Source organism: Bufo gargarizans, chromosome 1 (assembly GCF_014858855.1).
Source record: "Bufo gargarizans isolate SCDJY-AF-19 chromosome 1, ASM1485885v1, whole genome shotgun sequence".
NCBI classification, from domain to species: domain Eukaryota; kingdom Metazoa; phylum Chordata; class Amphibia; order Anura; family Bufonidae; genus Bufo; species Bufo gargarizans.
In genome coordinates, this window is record NC_058080.1 from 457602408 (window position 1) to 457621093 (window position 18686).

Consider the following 18686-nt stretch of genomic DNA (forward strand, 5'->3'; position numbering starts at 1 on the left):
GGAGGAGTTGTAATTTCACCTGATTACCACTGCAATGTTGATGGCGAGCAAGTAAACAGTGAAGAGGATGCTTTGCTCATACCAGCGCTGCGTTCTCTTCAAACAGCTGATCGTCAGGGGTGCTGGGAGTGGCCCTTCTGCCAGTCTGATATTGATGACCTATCCTGAAGATAGGTCATCATTATTGGAAACCAGACAATCCCTTTAACTTCTCAGTACTTTGGGACTAAATTTGTCCTCGCATTTATGAAATAGAAATAATAAAATAGAAAGAAGATAATATACACTAAAAGAGGTGACCTGAAACAAGTAGTTCTTTTCCTGGAAGAGGTAATACTTCTGGTGCATCGCTGGGAGTTCCATGCGCCAGAAAACAAAATCTGTTCCAGCCAGGGAGCTGGTGTAGCGTTCCGGTGTAATGTGCACCAGTTTTATGGCACACATGCTGTTTAGGCCCCATGCATGCAACCCTATGTGTTTTGCGGTATGCAAACAACAGATCCGCAAACACGGACACCGGTCGCGTGCATGCCTCTACTTTTTTCATGTTTATAGAAATGTCCTATCCTTGTCCACAGAACAGACTAGAATAGGACATGTTCTATACTGTTTGCAAGCCGACAAACGACATATGGATGCGAACAGTGCACAGAGTGCTGTCCGAATATTTTGCGACCCCATTGAAATGCCTGGTTTTGCATCCAAACAGCAAAAAATGCAGATCAGATGCAGTGTGCATGGAGCTTAAAGTACTCAGGCTGTGGAGGATGTCAAAATATACACTTTGATATGTGTTCTTTTAGGTTTTGACGCTTATACAGTGACGTTTATTCATTTCAGTGGAAATTTCAGGAGCTGATTCTACCGCAGAGGCATGAAGCTTTTTTTTAGTGCACCACAATAATCACTACTGTACTTTATTCCCATTGAAATCATTGTGAGACAGATTTGAGGCCTTTTCTACACCACACAAAAGACGTGTCAGAATCTGTGTGAACATACCCATGCATGTTTTTTTGCAAACTTTAGCTCCAATATGATGGGTATTGGGTGCTAAATGTAAATGTCCAGACAACAGTTGTATACACAGGGGGTAATTTATAAAAAACTGATGTAAAGGTAAACTGGCTTAGTTGTCCATGGCAACCAAGGGAGCTCTGAAAAATCTAAGGTGGAATTTGATTGTCTGGTATGAGCACCAGTTTTGATCAATCTCCCCCGGTGTTTCACCTAGTAAATGAAAGTAGTGTGGAGGTCTTAAACACGGGTGCGGATGGACAAATTTCCATGCAGATTTCTTGCAAATTTGATGCTTTTTTGACTCAGATTCTTGCCTTCTATAGAAAAGGGTGAAATCTGCACCACAAAGTGCACAAACAATTGACATGCTGCGAATTTCAAAATCCAAATGGCAAGTCAATCTCCACACAGATAAAAAATAAAAAGGGGAGATTTGTCAAACTGGTGTAAAGTAGAACTGGCTTAGTTGCCCATAGCAACCAATAAGATTTTACCTTTCATTTTCCAAAGGAGCTGTAAAAAAATGAAAGATGGAATCTGATTGGCTGCTGTGGGCAACTAAGCCAGTTCTTTACACCAGTTTGATAAATCTCCCCCAAAATATCCACTTTGCTGGTTCTGTATTATGCTGCAGTAGTTCTGCACAAGAGTCCACATGTAATCCGCAATGTGTGCAGGTAGCCTTAAAGGCTATGTACCCCTTTGGAGGCAATTTTTGTTTATAATTGCATTTTACTCATTTTTGGTTAAAAATTATATTTTCAATTGGCCTTTATTTTAAAAATATGGAGCCGTTCTGTCACAAAGGGTTAACTCTTTTTCTAGCTGTGTGACTGGTACTTTCACTTTGTGCCCATCTAATAACCCTTATCTCTAAACTACTAAGTGGCCTTAAAGACTCATTTAAGCCACATTCTTATCAGTAAGATAAGGACTGAGCTATAATGAGTGTTTATAAGGTCAGATATCAGAGATAAGGAGTCCTTCTGCTCCCCAAATGATAGAAAAGACAGAAAATCCACAGGCTGCTTCTAGAGCATCTCAGCTATGTACAGAAAAAATGGACTTCATATTTTTAATAAAGACCAGCTGAAAAAATGATGCAATAATGAAAAAAAATGCCCACAAAGGTGTACAGTCGTGGCCAAAAGTTTTGAGAATTACACAAATATTAGTTTTCACAAAGTTTGCTGCTAAACTGCTTTTAGATCTTTGTTTCAGTTGTTTCTGTGATGTAGTGAAATATAATTACACGCACTTCATACGTTTCAAAGGCTTTTATCGACAATTACATGACATTTATGCAAAGAGTCAGTATTTGCAATGTTGGCCCTTCTTTTTCAGGACCTCTGCAATTCGACTGGGCATGCTCTCAATCAACTTCTGGGCCAATTCCTGACTGATAGCAACCCATTCTTTCATAATCACTTCTTGGAGTTTGTCAGAATTAGTGGGTTTTTCTTTATCCACCCACCTCTTGAGGATTGACCACAAGTTCTCAATGGGATTAAGATCTGGGGAGTTTCCAGGCCATGGACCCAAAATGTCACCGTTTTGGTCTCCGAGCCACTTAGTTATCACTTTTGCCTTATGGCATGGTGCTCCATCGTGCTGGAAAATGCACTGTTCTTCACCAAACGGTTGTTGGATTGTTGGAAGAAGTTGCTGTTGGAGGGTGTTTTGGTACCATTCATTATTCATGGCTGTGTTTTGGGGCAAAATTGTGAGTGAGCCCACTCCCTTGGATGAGAAGCAACCCCACACATGAATGGTCTCAGGATGCTTTACTGTTGGCATGACACAGGACTGATGGTAGCGCTCACCTTTTCTTCTCCGGACAAGCCTTTTTTCCTGATGCCCCAAACAATCGGAAAGAGGCTTCATCAGAGAATATGACTTTGCCCCAGTCCTCAGCAGTCCATTCACCATATTTTCTGTAGAAGATCAATCTGTCCCTGATGGTTTTTTTTGGAGAGAAGTGGCTTCTTTGCTGCCCTTCTTGACACCAGGCCATCTTCCAAAAGTCTTCGCCTCACTGTGCGTGCAGATGCGCTCACACCTGCCTGCTGCCATTCCTGAGCAAGCTCTGCACTGGTGACACTCCGTTCCCGCAGCTGAATCCTCTTTAGGAGACGATCCTGTCGCTTGCTGGACTTTCTTGGACGCCCTGAAGCCTTCTTAACAAGAATTGAACCTCTTTCCTTGAAGTTCTTGATGATCCTATAAATTGTTGATTGAGGTGCAATCTTAGTAGCCACAATATCCTTGCCTGTGAAGCCATTTTTATGCAACGCAATGATGGCTGCACGCGTTTCTTTGCAGGTCACCATGGTTAACAATGGAAGAACAATGATTTCAAGCATCACCCTCCTTTTAACAGGTCAAGTCTGCCATTTTAACCCAATCAGCCTGACATAATGATCTCCAGCCTTGTGCTCGTCAACATTCTCACCTGACTTAACAAGACGATTACTGAAATGATCTCAGCAGGTCCTTTAATGACAGCAATGAAATGCAGTGGAAAGGTTTTTTTGGGATTAAGTTAATTTTCATGGCAAAGAAGGACTATGCAATTCATCTGATCACTCTTCATAACATTCTGGAGTATATGCAAATTGCTGTTATAAAAACTTAAGGAGCAACTTTTCCAATATTTATGTAATTCTCAAAACTTTTGACCACGACTGTACATAGCCTATAACCCCTTCACAGATTTGGACGTGACTATGTACGAATAGAAAGTAACTTACTGCATTTGGACATTCAGTCACGTCCAATCTGCTCATCGGGGCTGTGACGCTGTAAAGTGTCACAGCCCCAGAGTCTCCGCTCTCCCTGAGAGCAGAGAAACTGGGGAAGCCGGCAAGGGACCAATCAGAGTGGTCCTGCTGGCACCGATCTCGACCGCCTAACCCTATAGATGCTGTTTAACTCCATAGATGCACTGTATAGCCATCAGGCCCACTGGATCTTCAAGATAAAAATGGGTCTTGATAAAACAAAAAAGTGTTGTGGGGTGCATTTTCTCCTGTTACCCCTTGTAAAAATGAAAAATTTGGGGCTAAAGCAACTTTATATTGGAAATAAAAGTAAATTTTTCATGTTTTTCTAAATTCTGTTAAACGCTTGTTGGGTCAAAGCATTCACTTCACCCCTAGATTTATTCCTTGAGGAGTGTAGTTTCCAAAATGGGGTCACTTTTGGGGGGTTTTCTTTCTAGGGGTACCTCAGGGTCTCTTCAAGTGTGACATGGCATCTGAAAACCATTCCAGCAAAATCTGTTTTCCGTTGACAATATGGCGCTTCTTTCCCTTTGCACCCTTCTGCGTGTCCATGCAGCAGGTTACAACCACATATGGGGTGTTTCTGTGAACTGCAGAATCAGGGTAATACATATTGAGGTTTCTTTGGCTTTTAACCCTTGCTGTGTTACAGGAAAATTGGATTTAAATAGAAAATCTGAACAAAAAAAAAAAAATTTTAAATTTCTCCTCCAATTTGCTTTAATTCTTGTTGAACACCTAAAGGGTTAATAAAGTTTGTAAAATTAGTTTTGAATAACTTGAGGCGTGTAGTTTCTAAAATGGGGTCATTTATGGGGGGTTTCTACTATGCAAGCCCCACAAAGTGACTCCATAGCTATACTGGTCCTTAAAAAAGTGGGTTTTGAAAATGTCCTTAAAATTTTTTACATTTGCTTCTAAATTTCTAAGCCTTCTAACTTCCTAAAAAAATAAAATGACATTTACAAAATTAGGCCAACATAAAGTATACATATGGGGAATGTAAAGTAATAAATATTTTATGAAGTATCACTATCTCTCTTAAAAGCAGAGAAATGTTCATTTTGAAAATAGTGAATTTTTTTGCAAATTTTGGATTTTATTATGCATAAAGGTAAAACGTATCAACCCAAATTCACCACTAACAGGAAGTATGATGTCTCACGAGATAACAATCTCAGAATGGCTTGGATAAGTAAAATCGTTCCAAAGTTATTACCAGATAAACTGACACATGTAAGATTTGAAAAATGGGGCTCCGGCATTTGATCCAAACTGGTACATATGTCTTGCTATGTTATTGTTACCTTAGAACCAATGTATTTTTATAGGATTAATAAAATAATATACCAACAGTCTTAGGGTATGTTCAAGTGTGGCGGATAGGCTGCCGATTTTCTCTTGGATATGTGTGCAAAATATTCGTAGCATAAAGTAGCAGCAAAGTGGATGAGATTTTGACAGATTTCATTTACACACTGTGGAATAAAATGTGCTTGGAAATTGTGCAGCTTTTAAAACATGTCAATTTATATTGCAGATTTCACCCTTTATAATACATAGAACGAAAACAAAATGTATGATAAAGTATAAAACACTCACATTTCACAGCAAATTTTATCGATTCCACAACTGATTTTGTGTGTTTTTGTGTGTACATACCCTTAAAGTTTAAATCGACCTTTACAATTTCATGCAACAACCATAAATTCTTATAGGAGAAAAGTTAAGATTTAGCATAAAAAATATGTTTATACAGTCCAACAGTCTACTTCTAAGTATAGCTCCACTTGAGTATTTTATTTTTGATGTTCGTTTTCATTGTGGGCAAGGCTCTCATAAATTTTCCAGAATGTTCCTTAGATCTGTGTGGGCTTAACATATAACTAAGCAGAACACCACACAACAGTAGAGGAATAATGTGAGTGGAGAGTCTGGACCAACACGTTTCAATCTCTAAAGGTGGCCATACACATTAGATAAACGTTGGTTGATGATTTAACAGCAGTTGAACATACAATCATCTGGTGAGCGATCCTTTCACAGACACGACATACATCTTTTAGTTCATATTGATCATTACAGTTTTTTAAACTGCCCACCCATGTTCAATGAAACGAGGAGATGGACGAAAGATCTTCCTGGAAACTTTATTTCAAAGAAAGATTTTGAGCAAAAGATCTTTCATCGGACTATGAGATAAAAATCTGAAACGCAGGCAACTTCTTTTCGAACTATAATGGTCTGTCATTGGTCAGCTAAAACAATTGTTCATTATTAAATTTCAACCAATTAATGTTGATTTTGATTGAAATTGTCCATTTGATCAAATTTAGACTAATGTGTATGGCCTTAAAATTATATAGAAATAGTGGACAGGCACTCTATTTATGGGTTCATGAAAAGACGGTTTTATTTATAAAAACAATATATTAATAAAAAATATCAGCAATTAATATTAGTTAGTTAGTGAATATAGCAGCAATAAATAACAATAACAATATAGCAGCAGTTAATGGATGACACTTGATGAATAAGAGCAATGTTCATATAGTTGCAATAAAGGTTTTTTATATAGTCTCCCCTTGTATAGACCACTGATTAGTGGAGCAATGTTGCAACAATGTTCTTAATGACAATCTTCTTAGTAGCTAAAAATGTCTTCTTATCTTTCTTTTCTATATCGTGCAGATAATCCAGTTTAGCTTATAAAGTCTCTATTATATGTATTCAATATTTCACTCACGATTAAGCTGTTTCTCTGGTGCGGCGTCCCGCTCCTGTTTTGAAAAACAGACTGACTTTTTGTGATTCGGATCCTTCAGTTTCAGCTTGTTCAGTGGTCGGCGTGCCACATGCTATGGCGGCGTATCTCTTAGTTGTTAGTTCGCCCCTTCAATGTTCAGGTCGCCTCTTGACCCCTTTGTTTCAGCTGTTAGGACTCCGCTTTGTAAGTAACAGGTCAGTTTCGTGAGTGTCTTGAATTTGGTTCTTCTTAGAGCGCTCCAGTGATGTAAATCTGTTCAAAGTATGCTGTTTCAATCAGACATGTTTCGGAGCTCAACTCGCTCCTTCCTCAATGATCTAGCATACCTCACATCCTGTCTTCTTTTTATCCTATACCGATCCATCAGAAAACCAGGAGTCTGATCCGGAATTGTCCCTTTGCATTATATAACTTCCGATTTTTTTGTTATAGAAATATTTGAGCACCGCTGCTTATAAATATTCTTATTTCTAAAAGTTTTAAATATTCTTCAATTGCTTTAAAAGTACATTTGCAATAAATGTTAAAACCATACATAAAAAATATAAAAATATATATATCATTTCAATTATAAAAATATATAAAAATATCCTAATGTAACATCCTGTTGTAAAAAAGCATAAAAATGTATAGTTTTTCTCTGGGGGATATGTAGTTATTTGGGGGACCCCTCGTTGAGGGAAGACGGGGGCGCTGATATATAACAGAAACCACCGTCGTCCCTCAACCAGGGGCACCCCATTTTACAGGAAACCAAAGATCTCGAGTTCAGCATTCAAACCATTTGGTTGGATAGAATCGAACTCAAAGATTCTTCGTGATTCCTGTCGAGACATCCTGGATACATGATCACCCCCCCTCCAGTGTCTACTTATTTTTTCAAATGCTATAAACATTAGACCTGAGGGGTTCTGGTTATGATATTGTTTAAAATGTCTCGACAGGACATGTTTTTCATATCCTTTTTTTATATTTCCAATGTGCTCAGCTATTCTGGTTTTCAGAAATCTTTTAGTACGACCTATATATTGTTTCCCGCAAGGGCATTGGATCAGATATAATACATTATCAGAATTACATGTAAGTAAGTCATTTATTTCGATTTTAAAATTGTTTCGTATAGATTGTACCTCTAGTGTTTTTTTCGAAAAAGTGGTTTGTTTACAGTTTGAGCATCTACCACATCTGTAAAACCCTTTTAAATGATTCCACTGTTGTAGTATTCCTTTCTTTTTTATTGTGGTTTGTTTTGTCGTTGGTGCTATTTTGCATCCTAGGTTTTGTGCTTTTGTATACACAAATTGTGGATTTTTTGATATTAATGTACCTATAGTTTTATCTTCCAAAATGTGATGCCAATAGCGTCTGATAATTTGTTCCACTTTCTTATATTCAGGATTGAAGGGTAGGATGATTCTTGGTGTTTCATCTTTCAAGTCCCCACTCCCTTTCTCTTTCTTATTTTTATCCTTTTTTTTATTTTTAGGTTCAAAGAAGGTGTTTCTATCCTTTTCTCTTATCTTGGTTAGTGAATTTTCTACTATGTTTATTGGATACTTTTTATTTAAAAAATGTATTTTCATATCCTCAGCTTCTTTCTCAAACTGTTCCACTTTTGTACAGTTACGTCTAAGTCTGCCAAATTGTCCTGTTGGTATATTCAGCAGCCATCTAGGAAGATGGCAGCTGCTGAATAATATATAGCTGTTTCTCCATGTCGGCTTCTGAAATGTACTACATATATATTTTCCCTCTTCAGTTTTAATTAAAAGATCCAAAAATTCAGTTTCTATATTATTCATATTACTAGTAAACTTTAGGTTAAAAGTATTTACATTTATATCTTCTAAAAACATTAAAAGTTCCTCTCTTCCGCCTTTCCAAATAAAAATGACATCATCTATAAAACGTTGCCAGAGCACCAGGTCTGTCCCCAGTTTAGGACCAATGTGGGTGTCCTCCCAATCTGTCATAAACAGATTCGCATAACTGGGGGCAAACCTGGTGCCCATGGCCGTCCCCCTTGTTTGGAGGTAAAAGTCAGATCCAAAATAAAAATAATTATGTGACAAAATAAATTTTACCCCCTCTTCCAAAAAACTTATCTGTTCAGAATGAAATCCACTGTTCTTCTCTAATTGTTTTTTCATTGCTGTGACTCCCTGTTCATGACTTATGATCGTATAGGGAGTTCACATCTAATGTCCCCATAATCCAATCTGGATTGTATTCTAATTTTTCCAAAATTTCAATGATCTGGGTAGTATCTTTTATATATGACACACTTTTTTTTACCGATGGTTGTAACATTCTGTCTATATATTGTGACAAGTTTGAGGTCAAAGATCCGATCCCTGAAATTATGGGGCGGCCGGGGGGGTTTTTTGGATCTTTATGAATTTTAGGGAGACAATAAAATACTGGCAATCTTTGTTGCGTTTTAATAATAAAATCGTATTCCTGTTGTAATAAAATGTTACTATCCAATCCCTTTTTGCAATATTGTAGGAGTTCCTGATGGAACTGTTCTCCCGGATCTCCTTTTAATTTAATATACGTGTTCAAATCTGTTAATTGTCTTAGACATTCATTATTATACTTTTCTGTGTCCATTATTACTATGGCTCCTCCCTTATCTGCCGGTCGTATTGTCAAATTTTCTTGTTTTTGAAGCTGTTTAATTGCCTGTCTTTCTTGATTCGTTATATTGCTTTTAGTGTTTCGTCCATATTTTAAGTTCCTTATATCAGAGCTGACACATTGCCTAAAAGCTGCAATTTCCTGACCTATCTCTTGTCTGGGAAATTTTTTTGAGGTTTCCTTTAGTTCTGTATGTGTATATTTATGATTTTTCTCCACCTGTGCTAAAATTGGATTTTTTAAGAAATATTTTTTCAAACAAATTTTCCTTATGAATTTTTCTACCCCAATATATGCTTCAAATTTACTAACCCTTGGTGTCGGTGCAAATTTTAACCCTTTATTTAACACCCTAATTTGTGCATCAGACAATTTTGTGTCGCTCAAATTTACAATAGCATCCATTTCTTTTATGTCCTGTGGTAGTGTTTTCTTTCGTCCTCTCCGTGTTTTTTTCTGTTTTTGTTTTGTGTCTTTTCTTTGTGGTAACGTGTTTCCCCATTGTCCCGTGTTGGTGTCAACCATTGTGTGTCTTGTAAGTGTTGTGCTTTGTTCGGTTGATAATTTCTGTGATTCTGATATCTGTGACGTAAATTGTACTGATGTCTCAATGGTGGAGGTGAATAATGTCTCCTCATTGGTGGTGAGTGTTGGCGTTCTTGTGACTGTGATCTGTGTCGTGTCCTTGTTCTGTGGTGAGGGGGGGTCCCATCTAAAAAATGTTCGTTAGAAAGGGCTTCGTATTTATTTGTGACTGGTATAGTATATCTAGTCTGTTGTATTTTTGGGGGGTTTTCTTGAGCTCTTTCTTTTTCTTCTCGTCTCTGAATATTATCCCTATTTTCCAAATTTCTTTGTTCTTCTCTGTCAGGTTCTATCCTAATATTATAATTATATTTTTTCAATTTTTTATATAAAATTTCTTGTTCTATTTTATCAAGACTTCTACATAATCTCTCTTGCCATTTATTGTATTCTTCATTTTTAGGAAATTGATCTATTTTTGTTTTTATTTGATTTATTTTTTCATTTGTATATTCCAATATTTGTCCTCTTCTTTTTACTATTAATTTTGTTAAGGATATTGATTGTGTTAATAGTAGAGTGTCCCATTCTTCATTAAATTCTGTACTGCATAGATCTTGGGCTGGGGTTTTAGTTAGTAATAGTCCTTTAGGGACTTTACCTATGTGTATATATTGATTCAAAGTTTTTATCTCCCACCTTTGCCGTAATTGTTTATGTAGAAGGTGCTCTACTTCCTTAAATGTCTCTGACATATTTTTCTCAATTGGTGGTTCAAAATTTAAATCTGCAGAATGATTAAATGAAAATTCCTCAATTTTTTGTCTTTTTGTCTCTACATGATCCCATATATCCATATTCCCAGTGGGGGTATGGCCACCTGCAGCCTGCAATCTTCTGTAATCTCTCTTACTATGCTTTATAATACTAATAATGTATTTTACTAGCCTGCACCATGTGTACTATAAATTATGATTTTGCTTTTGAAAACAGAATATAAACAAAGTTCCTGAAGTTCCAGACTATTCTTCTGCCTTCAAGAAATGCCAATCCCAATTTACGGACACAGCGGACTACAGGAGACATGGAAGGAACACCTGGCAAGATGAAAGCGGCATATATGCCAATAGAGAAGTGAAACATAAGGTCTTCAAACCAACTTGCCCCATCACACCACACCTTTGAAGCTAAAATATATTCTTGAGCTCAGATGATGTCATCATAGATTGATTTAGACGTCTCAATTATAACTTTTTTTATAATATTGAAACTAAATATGAAAATGACTACCTGGACAGTGTATTTTAACTTCTTTTGCACAGAGATGTTAGTCGTTTAGTAAAGATGAAACTACTCAGCCTCAGCTGTCACGTGATTCTTACTAAATAAATATTATACGAAAACTTTTCATTCTAATAAAATGTCCGCCTTAATCCACCTAGAGTTGCCCATGTTTTTAGGGATAGGACGATGTATTGGTGAAATCTTCTCTTTTTGAGATCCCAGGGTCAACATGGTCTAGCTGCTACCTATAAAGAAAAATAGCAATTAGAGATGTGTTAAAGAGCGTGAACTTTATTTCCTCCTGATCATAAAAAGACGAGCTAATACATTGAATGGGAATAGTAATTTTTTTTGAAAAGCCTAAAAAATGACCCTATGGTGCTACTGCTGTATGTTGCCTGTTTTAGGTTCCTAAGTTATAGTAGGGCTTAAAGTGTACCTATCCTTTTTGTGTCTTTTTTTTATATAATCTTTTATGTCTAAATTTAATATTATATCTCTTAAAGTTAAATAATGAAATTAAGCCTTCTTACAGCCACCATTAGGGGGAGCTAACTTACACACAAAGGGGAAGATCAACAATAAAATTATTGTTGGTCCTTATTTGTAATTTACACATAGTGCATAGCCATATTCTGGTGTTCAGTGGTGTGCACTGTGGTCCACAAAACTCATGTACTCTACTGGGAAATACAGTATACGAATATATAGGTAACTCTAATAATAAATACAGTAACTAAATAACAACGCCATACTATGACTGCATAACACCACCACACAGCGGCTTAATAAAAGCACCACACCGTGACTGCATAACATCATAATCATCCAGTAGCTGAATAACACCACCATACCATGACTGAATAAATTTATCAGATACTTCACAAGTGCTCTGCAGAATATCACCACAGTACAGACTGGACAAATTAATAAAATACTGATTAGACGCAGTCAAAGGCAAAATGAACAGCTAAATCCAGTAACTCACAGATAACATCTTATCTGATTGGAGTCATTTTCCCATCTTCTCCATTTGGCTCAAACCATTATGATGTCTTCTTCCAGCCATGATTCGCCTCTGCAAAGATTGCCACACAGACATCTTTCACACCCTGCTTTGCTAAATCCCCCATTCTTCTTTTACCCCTAATAACGTCTCTGCTGAGAGAATTTGGAGTAGCAATGTAGCGTGTCAAGCAGGGCCGTCTTTAATATTGATTGGAACCTGGGCAAAAATTTACTTGGGCCCCCTGGATCCCGCCTTCCCACACCTTAGCAGGCAATCACAGCCTCCACCACAACACACACACAAAAAATCCACACATCTGGTAGAGTACAGTGAATCCTATGAATAGTCCCTGGTCCTATCTTATATGAAGGATAGCCTTATGCCTATCCCATGCATGCTTAAACTCCTTCACTGTATTTGCAGCTACCACTTCTGCAGGAAGGCTATTCCATGCATCCACTACTCTCTCAGTAAAGTAATACTTCCTGATATTACTTTTAAACCTTTGCCCCTCTAATTTAAAACTGTGTCCTCTTGTGGTAGTTTTTCTTCTTTTAAATATGCTCTCCTCCTTTACCGAGTTGATTCCCTTTATGTATTTAAAAGTTTCTATCATATCCCCTCGGTCTCTTCTTTCTTCCAAGCTATACATATTAAGGTCCTTTAACCTTTCCTGGTAAGTTTTATCCTGCAATCCATGTACCAGTTTAGTAGCTCTTCTCTGAACTCTCTCCAAAGTATCAATATCCTTCTGGAGATATGGCCTCCAGTACTGCGCACAATACTCCAAGTGAGGTCTCACCAGTGATCTGTACAGCGGCATAAGCACTTCACTCTTTCTACTGCTTATACCTCTCCCTATACATCCAAGCATTCTGCTGGCATTTCGTGCTGCTCTATTACATTGTCTTCCTACCTTTAAGTCTTCTGAAATAATTACTCCTAAATCCCTTTCCTCAGATACTGCGGTCAGGACTGTGTCAAATATTCTATATTCTGCCTTTGGGTTTTTACGCCCCAGGTGCATTATCTTGCACTTATCCCCATTAAATTTCAGTTGCCAGAGTTCTGACCATTCTTCTAGTTTTCCTAAATCCTTTTCCATTTGGTGTTTCCCTCCAGGAACATCAACCCTGTTACATATCTTTGTGTCATCAGCAAAAAGACAAACCTTACCATCGAGGCCTTTTGCAATATCACTTATGAAGATATTAAACAAAATTGGTCCCAGTACAGATCCCTGTGGAACCCCACTGGTAACATGACCTTGTTTTGAATGTTCTCCATTGACTACAACCCTCTGTTGTCTGTCACTCAGCCACTGCCTAATCCACTCAACAATATGGGAGTCCATGCTCAATGACTGCAGTTTATTGATAAGTCTTCTGTGTGGGACAGTGTCAAAAGCCTTACTAAAATCTAGATATGCGATGTCTACTGCACCTCCACCGTCTATTATTTTAGTCACCCAGTCAAAAAAATCTATAAGATTAGTTTGACATGATCTCCCTGAAGTAAACCCATGTTGTTTTTCATCTTGCAATCCATGGGATTTTAGATGTTGCACAATCCTATCCTTTAATAGGGTTTCCATTAATTTGCCTACTATTAATGTCAGACTCACTGGTCTATAGTTGCTCGATTCCTCCTTACTACCTTTCTTGTGAATGGGCACGACATTTGCCAATTTCCAATCTTCCGGGACGACTCCTGTTACTAATGATTGGTTAAATAAATCTGTTAACGGTTTTGCCAGCTCACCACTAAGCTCTTTTAATAATTTTAACGATTTATTAGTCATCCTTTCTAGTGGAGGTCCTTCTCCTTTTTCTTCTGTAAAAACTGAACAGAAGTATTCATTAAGGCAGTCGGCTAGCCCTTTATTCTCTTCTACATACCTTCCGTCCTTTGTTTTTAATTTAGTTATTCCTTGTTATTCATGTAAATACTTCCAGTTCTGAAGACTCCAGCGGCTCAGGATCAGTGCTCTGGGCAGCTGGGCTCAGGCTGGAAGTGGGCACCGCTCTGCAGGAAGGAGACCAGGGCTCGGCTTACCCTAGTGTTACAGTGCACCGCAGCACCCCACAGTATACAGTATAGCACCCTATAGTATACAGCACCACACAGTATGCAGTATAGCACCCCACACTATACAGTACCCCACAGTATATAGTAGAGCAGTATAGCAGCCCACAGTATACAGCACCCCACCTCACAGTATACAGTAGAGCAGTATAGCACCTCACCGTATACAGCACCCCAAACTATACACGATACAGCACCCCTCACTATACAGCCCCCCACACTATACAGTACAGCAGTATAGCACTCCACACTATACAGCACATACAGTATACAGCCCCCCACAGTATACAGTACAGCAGTATAGCACTCCACACTATACAGGCCCCCCACAGTATACAGGCCCCCCACAGTATACAGGCCCCCACACAGTATACAGCCCCCCATACTATACAGTCCCCCCATACTATACAGGCCCCCCACACTATACAGCCCCCCCCCCCCACAGTATACAGACCCTCCACAGTATACAGCCCCCCCCCCCACAGAATACAGGCCCCCCCACAGTATACAGACCCCCCCCCCCACAGTATACAGGCCCCCCACAGTATACAGCCCCCCCCCCACAGTATACAGGCCCCCACATTATACAGGCCCCCCACAGTATACAGTCCCACACAGTATACAGGCCCCCCACAGTATACAACACTCCACTATACAGTAGTTTACAGTATATTAGCATAACAGCCCCTGTCACCTTTTTCTGATGTAATCTTCACAAAAAAAGCTCCACAGTTAAGGCAAACTTCTCCTGCAACACTAGTGGTAGGACCTGTGATGACCTCATAGCCATGTGACCAGTAATATTGCTAGGTTACTGGTCACATGGTGACGATGTCATCTAAGGTCCTAGATCACATTCACAGCTCTAACAGCACGATGCCTGGACTCAGTGCCGGCAGGCATGGCATGGCAGCACCCCTGTGTAGCTGACAGCCTGACACCCGGGGCAGTGGCTAGCAGGGCTCAAGAGGCAGCTGCCTTGGGCCCCCCAGGAGCAACTGGGCCCGGGGCAGCTGCCCCTTTTGCCCCTTGGTAAAGACGGCCCTGATGTCAAGCCAGGATGGGCGGTAGAGAGCAGCAAAACAATAAGGGAATGGCATTGACAGGGAATCTTTGGAAGTGAATATGTCTTCTTTTTGACATTATGTAGCTATTTTTCTTTTATTCCTAGAAAACCCCTTTAAGGGGTTATCCGCCATTTTCTGACTGATGATCTATATTTTGGATAGGTCACCAGAATCAGATCAGCAGGGGTCGAATCACTTCATTGGGGCTGAGTTGCTCCTAGGCCTCTTGAACTATGGTCGTAACGTCACTAGTCTACGGGAAGTTTTGAGAAGGCTGTAGCGCTACTGGGAGTGTCACTGCCTTCTCAAACAGATGATTGTTTGGGATCCCGGGTGTGGGACCCCCACCGATCAGATGCCGATGACTAGGGATGAGCAAAGATACTACTTGGAACCGAACCCGAGTTCGGGAAATGTTTTTTTTACAGTACAACTTAATTTATAAAATGTATTACCCGAAGTCTTGCGAGACTTCGCAAAGCAATAACTTCGGCTCATCGGAGCCAATACATTCTAACACTGTACAGAGCTCCTGCTCCGTACAGTATTGGAACAAATTTTTATGCAAATTGACTTTGGATGTTTCATCCGAAGTCGATTCGCTCATCCCTACCGATGACCTATTGAAAGTATAGATCAGTCAGAAAAAGAACAAAAAGGCAAAAAAAAACTTAAATTTTTCTTCATTTAATTAGTGGAACTAAAAACCATTCCATGTAAAAATGTTCATTAAAAGAAGACAATTGGAAAGGCGGGACTTCTTTTTGAGTTTGCTGTAGGACAGTGTTCGCTTCCTGGAGCTTTAGAACTTTGTTAGTTTTTTTATGATTTATCACAGGTTCATCAGTGCATGGTTCACGTAAGGAGAACTATTAATAATATGGCGTGCATTAAACAAGCCTAAATCTCAACATATTGCTGACCTTAATAAAAGAAAGAATGCAATGATGGAATTTGTAAGCCAGTCATGTGCTAACGTTCATGTTAGACGGAAAAAAAAAACAACAATCTTGTTCCTTTCACTGTAATCAGCATGTTTCTTAAGAGACAGCTAAATCCAGAAGTCATGTTGGGTAATACAAACCGCTACTTATGGAATAAAACTGCATACTGCATGGAAAAGCTTGCAGATCTTATCAGAACAGAAAACTACTCCAACCTGTTTCCACCGACCACAGAAGCATGGTCTGGCAAATTGATTGACAAAATTGGAAGGTCTGTCCCCAGCTTAAAGGGATCATCGCTGGCAGCTTGTACACAAACTGGCGTGGGACTGCTGAAGCCTTCTGCATTGAATAGGTGGGGAACTGAAGACAACCCCTTTCATTTTGTACAAACAGCAGTATTCTAATAATGTAAGTGAATTGTAATCACAATCCCTTTAGCCTAAATTTGTTCGCACATATGTACAAATCAGCATAAAAGTTTGCCCATGTTTAATAAATGCGTGAACCTGGCTAATGTAGTCTTCTTTGTTTGTAAGAATCAGTTCACATCTGCAGCCATGTCAGTTTGCCTTTTCTGGCATAGCAGAACAACAAAAATGACAGAATGTCAGATCCGTCACTTGACGGACACCAACAGCACCCGACAGACCCATGTGGGGCATATTGGGATCCTGGTCATTTTACCAGAGAAAATATCACTAGACTCATGGGCATATGGGACATATAGACAACACTGCATTTGACACAACCCTCTTAAAGAGCTTTCTTCTCTTTTAAAGTGATGGCACACTGCTATCATATAGTAAACTCTGGGAATCCACCGGTCCTGAGAATGAAGGGGATGCAGCACTGGGTGTGACAGTGAGTCTGCAAACAAGCCCTTGGACAAGCCAATCATCTGATCAGCGACTTCAGGGTGCATTCAGACGACTGTATGTATTTTGCACGTACGTGTTGCAACTGTTTTTTTGGGGGGGCGGATCTGTGTAAATTTACCTTTACTTTGCTCCAGAAATTTGGCACAGTTTTGACACACATGGTTGCATCTTGCACGCCACACCCCTTGCCTGCTAACCCACAACCACTGTCCACTAAGCCATGCCATTAATGTCCCAGGATCTCAATGAATGAAAGATTTACATTGAAAATCTTTACTGATATCAATTGTGTCATTCACTGAGACTAAAATAATGTATCATCGGTAAGTGGAAACCAAACCATCATCAAAACAGCTGGATCCAATTTGCGTGAATTTCATCACAATAACTCATAATGTGACTCAGTGGTATGTATAGTCATCACGTGTCTGTATGCACTCCTGACAATGAGCAAGCCCCTGATGAAACAAGAGATGGTGTCATCTGGGATCTCCTTCCTGAACTGGAATGGGCATCAGTAACATTTGCGACAGTCTGTGGTGCTATTTAGTAGTGTCACATGTTCCAAAGGTTTCAATTACATTCAGGTGTAGGGAATGTGAATCCAGTTGATGAGTGGGCACCGCTCTGCAGGAAGGAGACCGGGGCTCAGGATCAGTGTTCTGGGCAGCTGGGCTCAGGCTGGAAGTGGGCACCGCTCTGCAGGAAGGAGACCAGGGCTCGGCTCACCCTAGTGTTACAGTGCACCCCAGCACCCCACAGTATGCAGTATAGCACCCTACAGTATACAGCACCACACAGTATGCAGTATAGCACCCCACACTATACAGTACCCCACAGTATATAGTAGAGCAGTATAGCAGCCCACAGTATACAGCACCCCACAGTATACAACACCTCACAGTATACAACACCCCACAGTATAGCACCTCACCGTATACAGCACCACAAACTATACACGATACAGCCCCCCACACTATACAGTACCCCACAGTATATAGTAGAGCAGTATAGCAGCCCACAGTATACAACACCTCACAGTATACAACACCTCACTGTATACAGCACCCCAAACTATACACAATACAGCCCCCCACACTATACAGTACAGAAGTATAGCACTCCACACTATACCACACCCACAGTATACAGACCCCCACATTATACAGGCCCCCACAGTATACAGGCCCCCACAGTATACAGGCCCCCACACAGTATACAGGCCCCCACACAGTATACAGACCACTAAACAGTATACAGCCCACCACACAGTATACAGCCTACCACACAGTATACAGGCCCCACACAGTATACAGCCCACCACACAGTATACAGTCCCACACAGTATACAGCCCCCACAGTATACAGCTCCCACAGTATACAGCCCCACACAGTATACAGCCCACCACACAGTATACAGCATCCCACTATACAGTAGTTTACAGTATATTAACATAACAGCCCCTGTCACCTTTTTCTGATGTAATCTTCACACAAAAAAGCTCCACAGTTAACTTCTACAACACTCCACAGGACCTGTGATGACCTCATAGCCATGTGACCAGTAATATTGCTAGGTTACTGGTCACGTGGTGATGATGTCATTAAGGTCCTAGATCACATTCACAGCTCTAACACAGTACGATGCCTGGACACCCAGGGCAGCCTGGACACAGCTGAC

At 39.7% G+C, this 18686-nt stretch overlaps 1 protein-coding gene and 1 long non-coding RNA gene across 2 annotated transcripts in view; one reads left to right on the forward strand and one right to left on the reverse strand.

Annotated features, from left to right (window-relative positions):
• Positions 1-11202, forward strand: part of CFAP95 (cilia and flagella associated protein 95) — a 72700-nt gene extending 61498 nt beyond the window's left edge. Inside the window, exon 6 of the mRNA XM_044272855.1 lies at positions 10729-11202. Coding sequence (XP_044128790.1) covers positions 10729-10920 — 192 coding nt within the window. The 3' untranslated portion in view covers positions 10921-11202. The remainder of the gene's footprint in view (positions 1-10728) is intronic.
• The window catches only part of LOC122922297, an 87231-nt gene continuing 79697 nt past the window's right edge, over positions 11153-18686 (reverse strand). The window contains exon 3 of the long non-coding RNA XR_006387122.1: positions 11153-11264. This is a non-coding gene — a long non-coding RNA (uncharacterized LOC122922297). The remainder of the gene's footprint in view (positions 11265-18686) is intronic.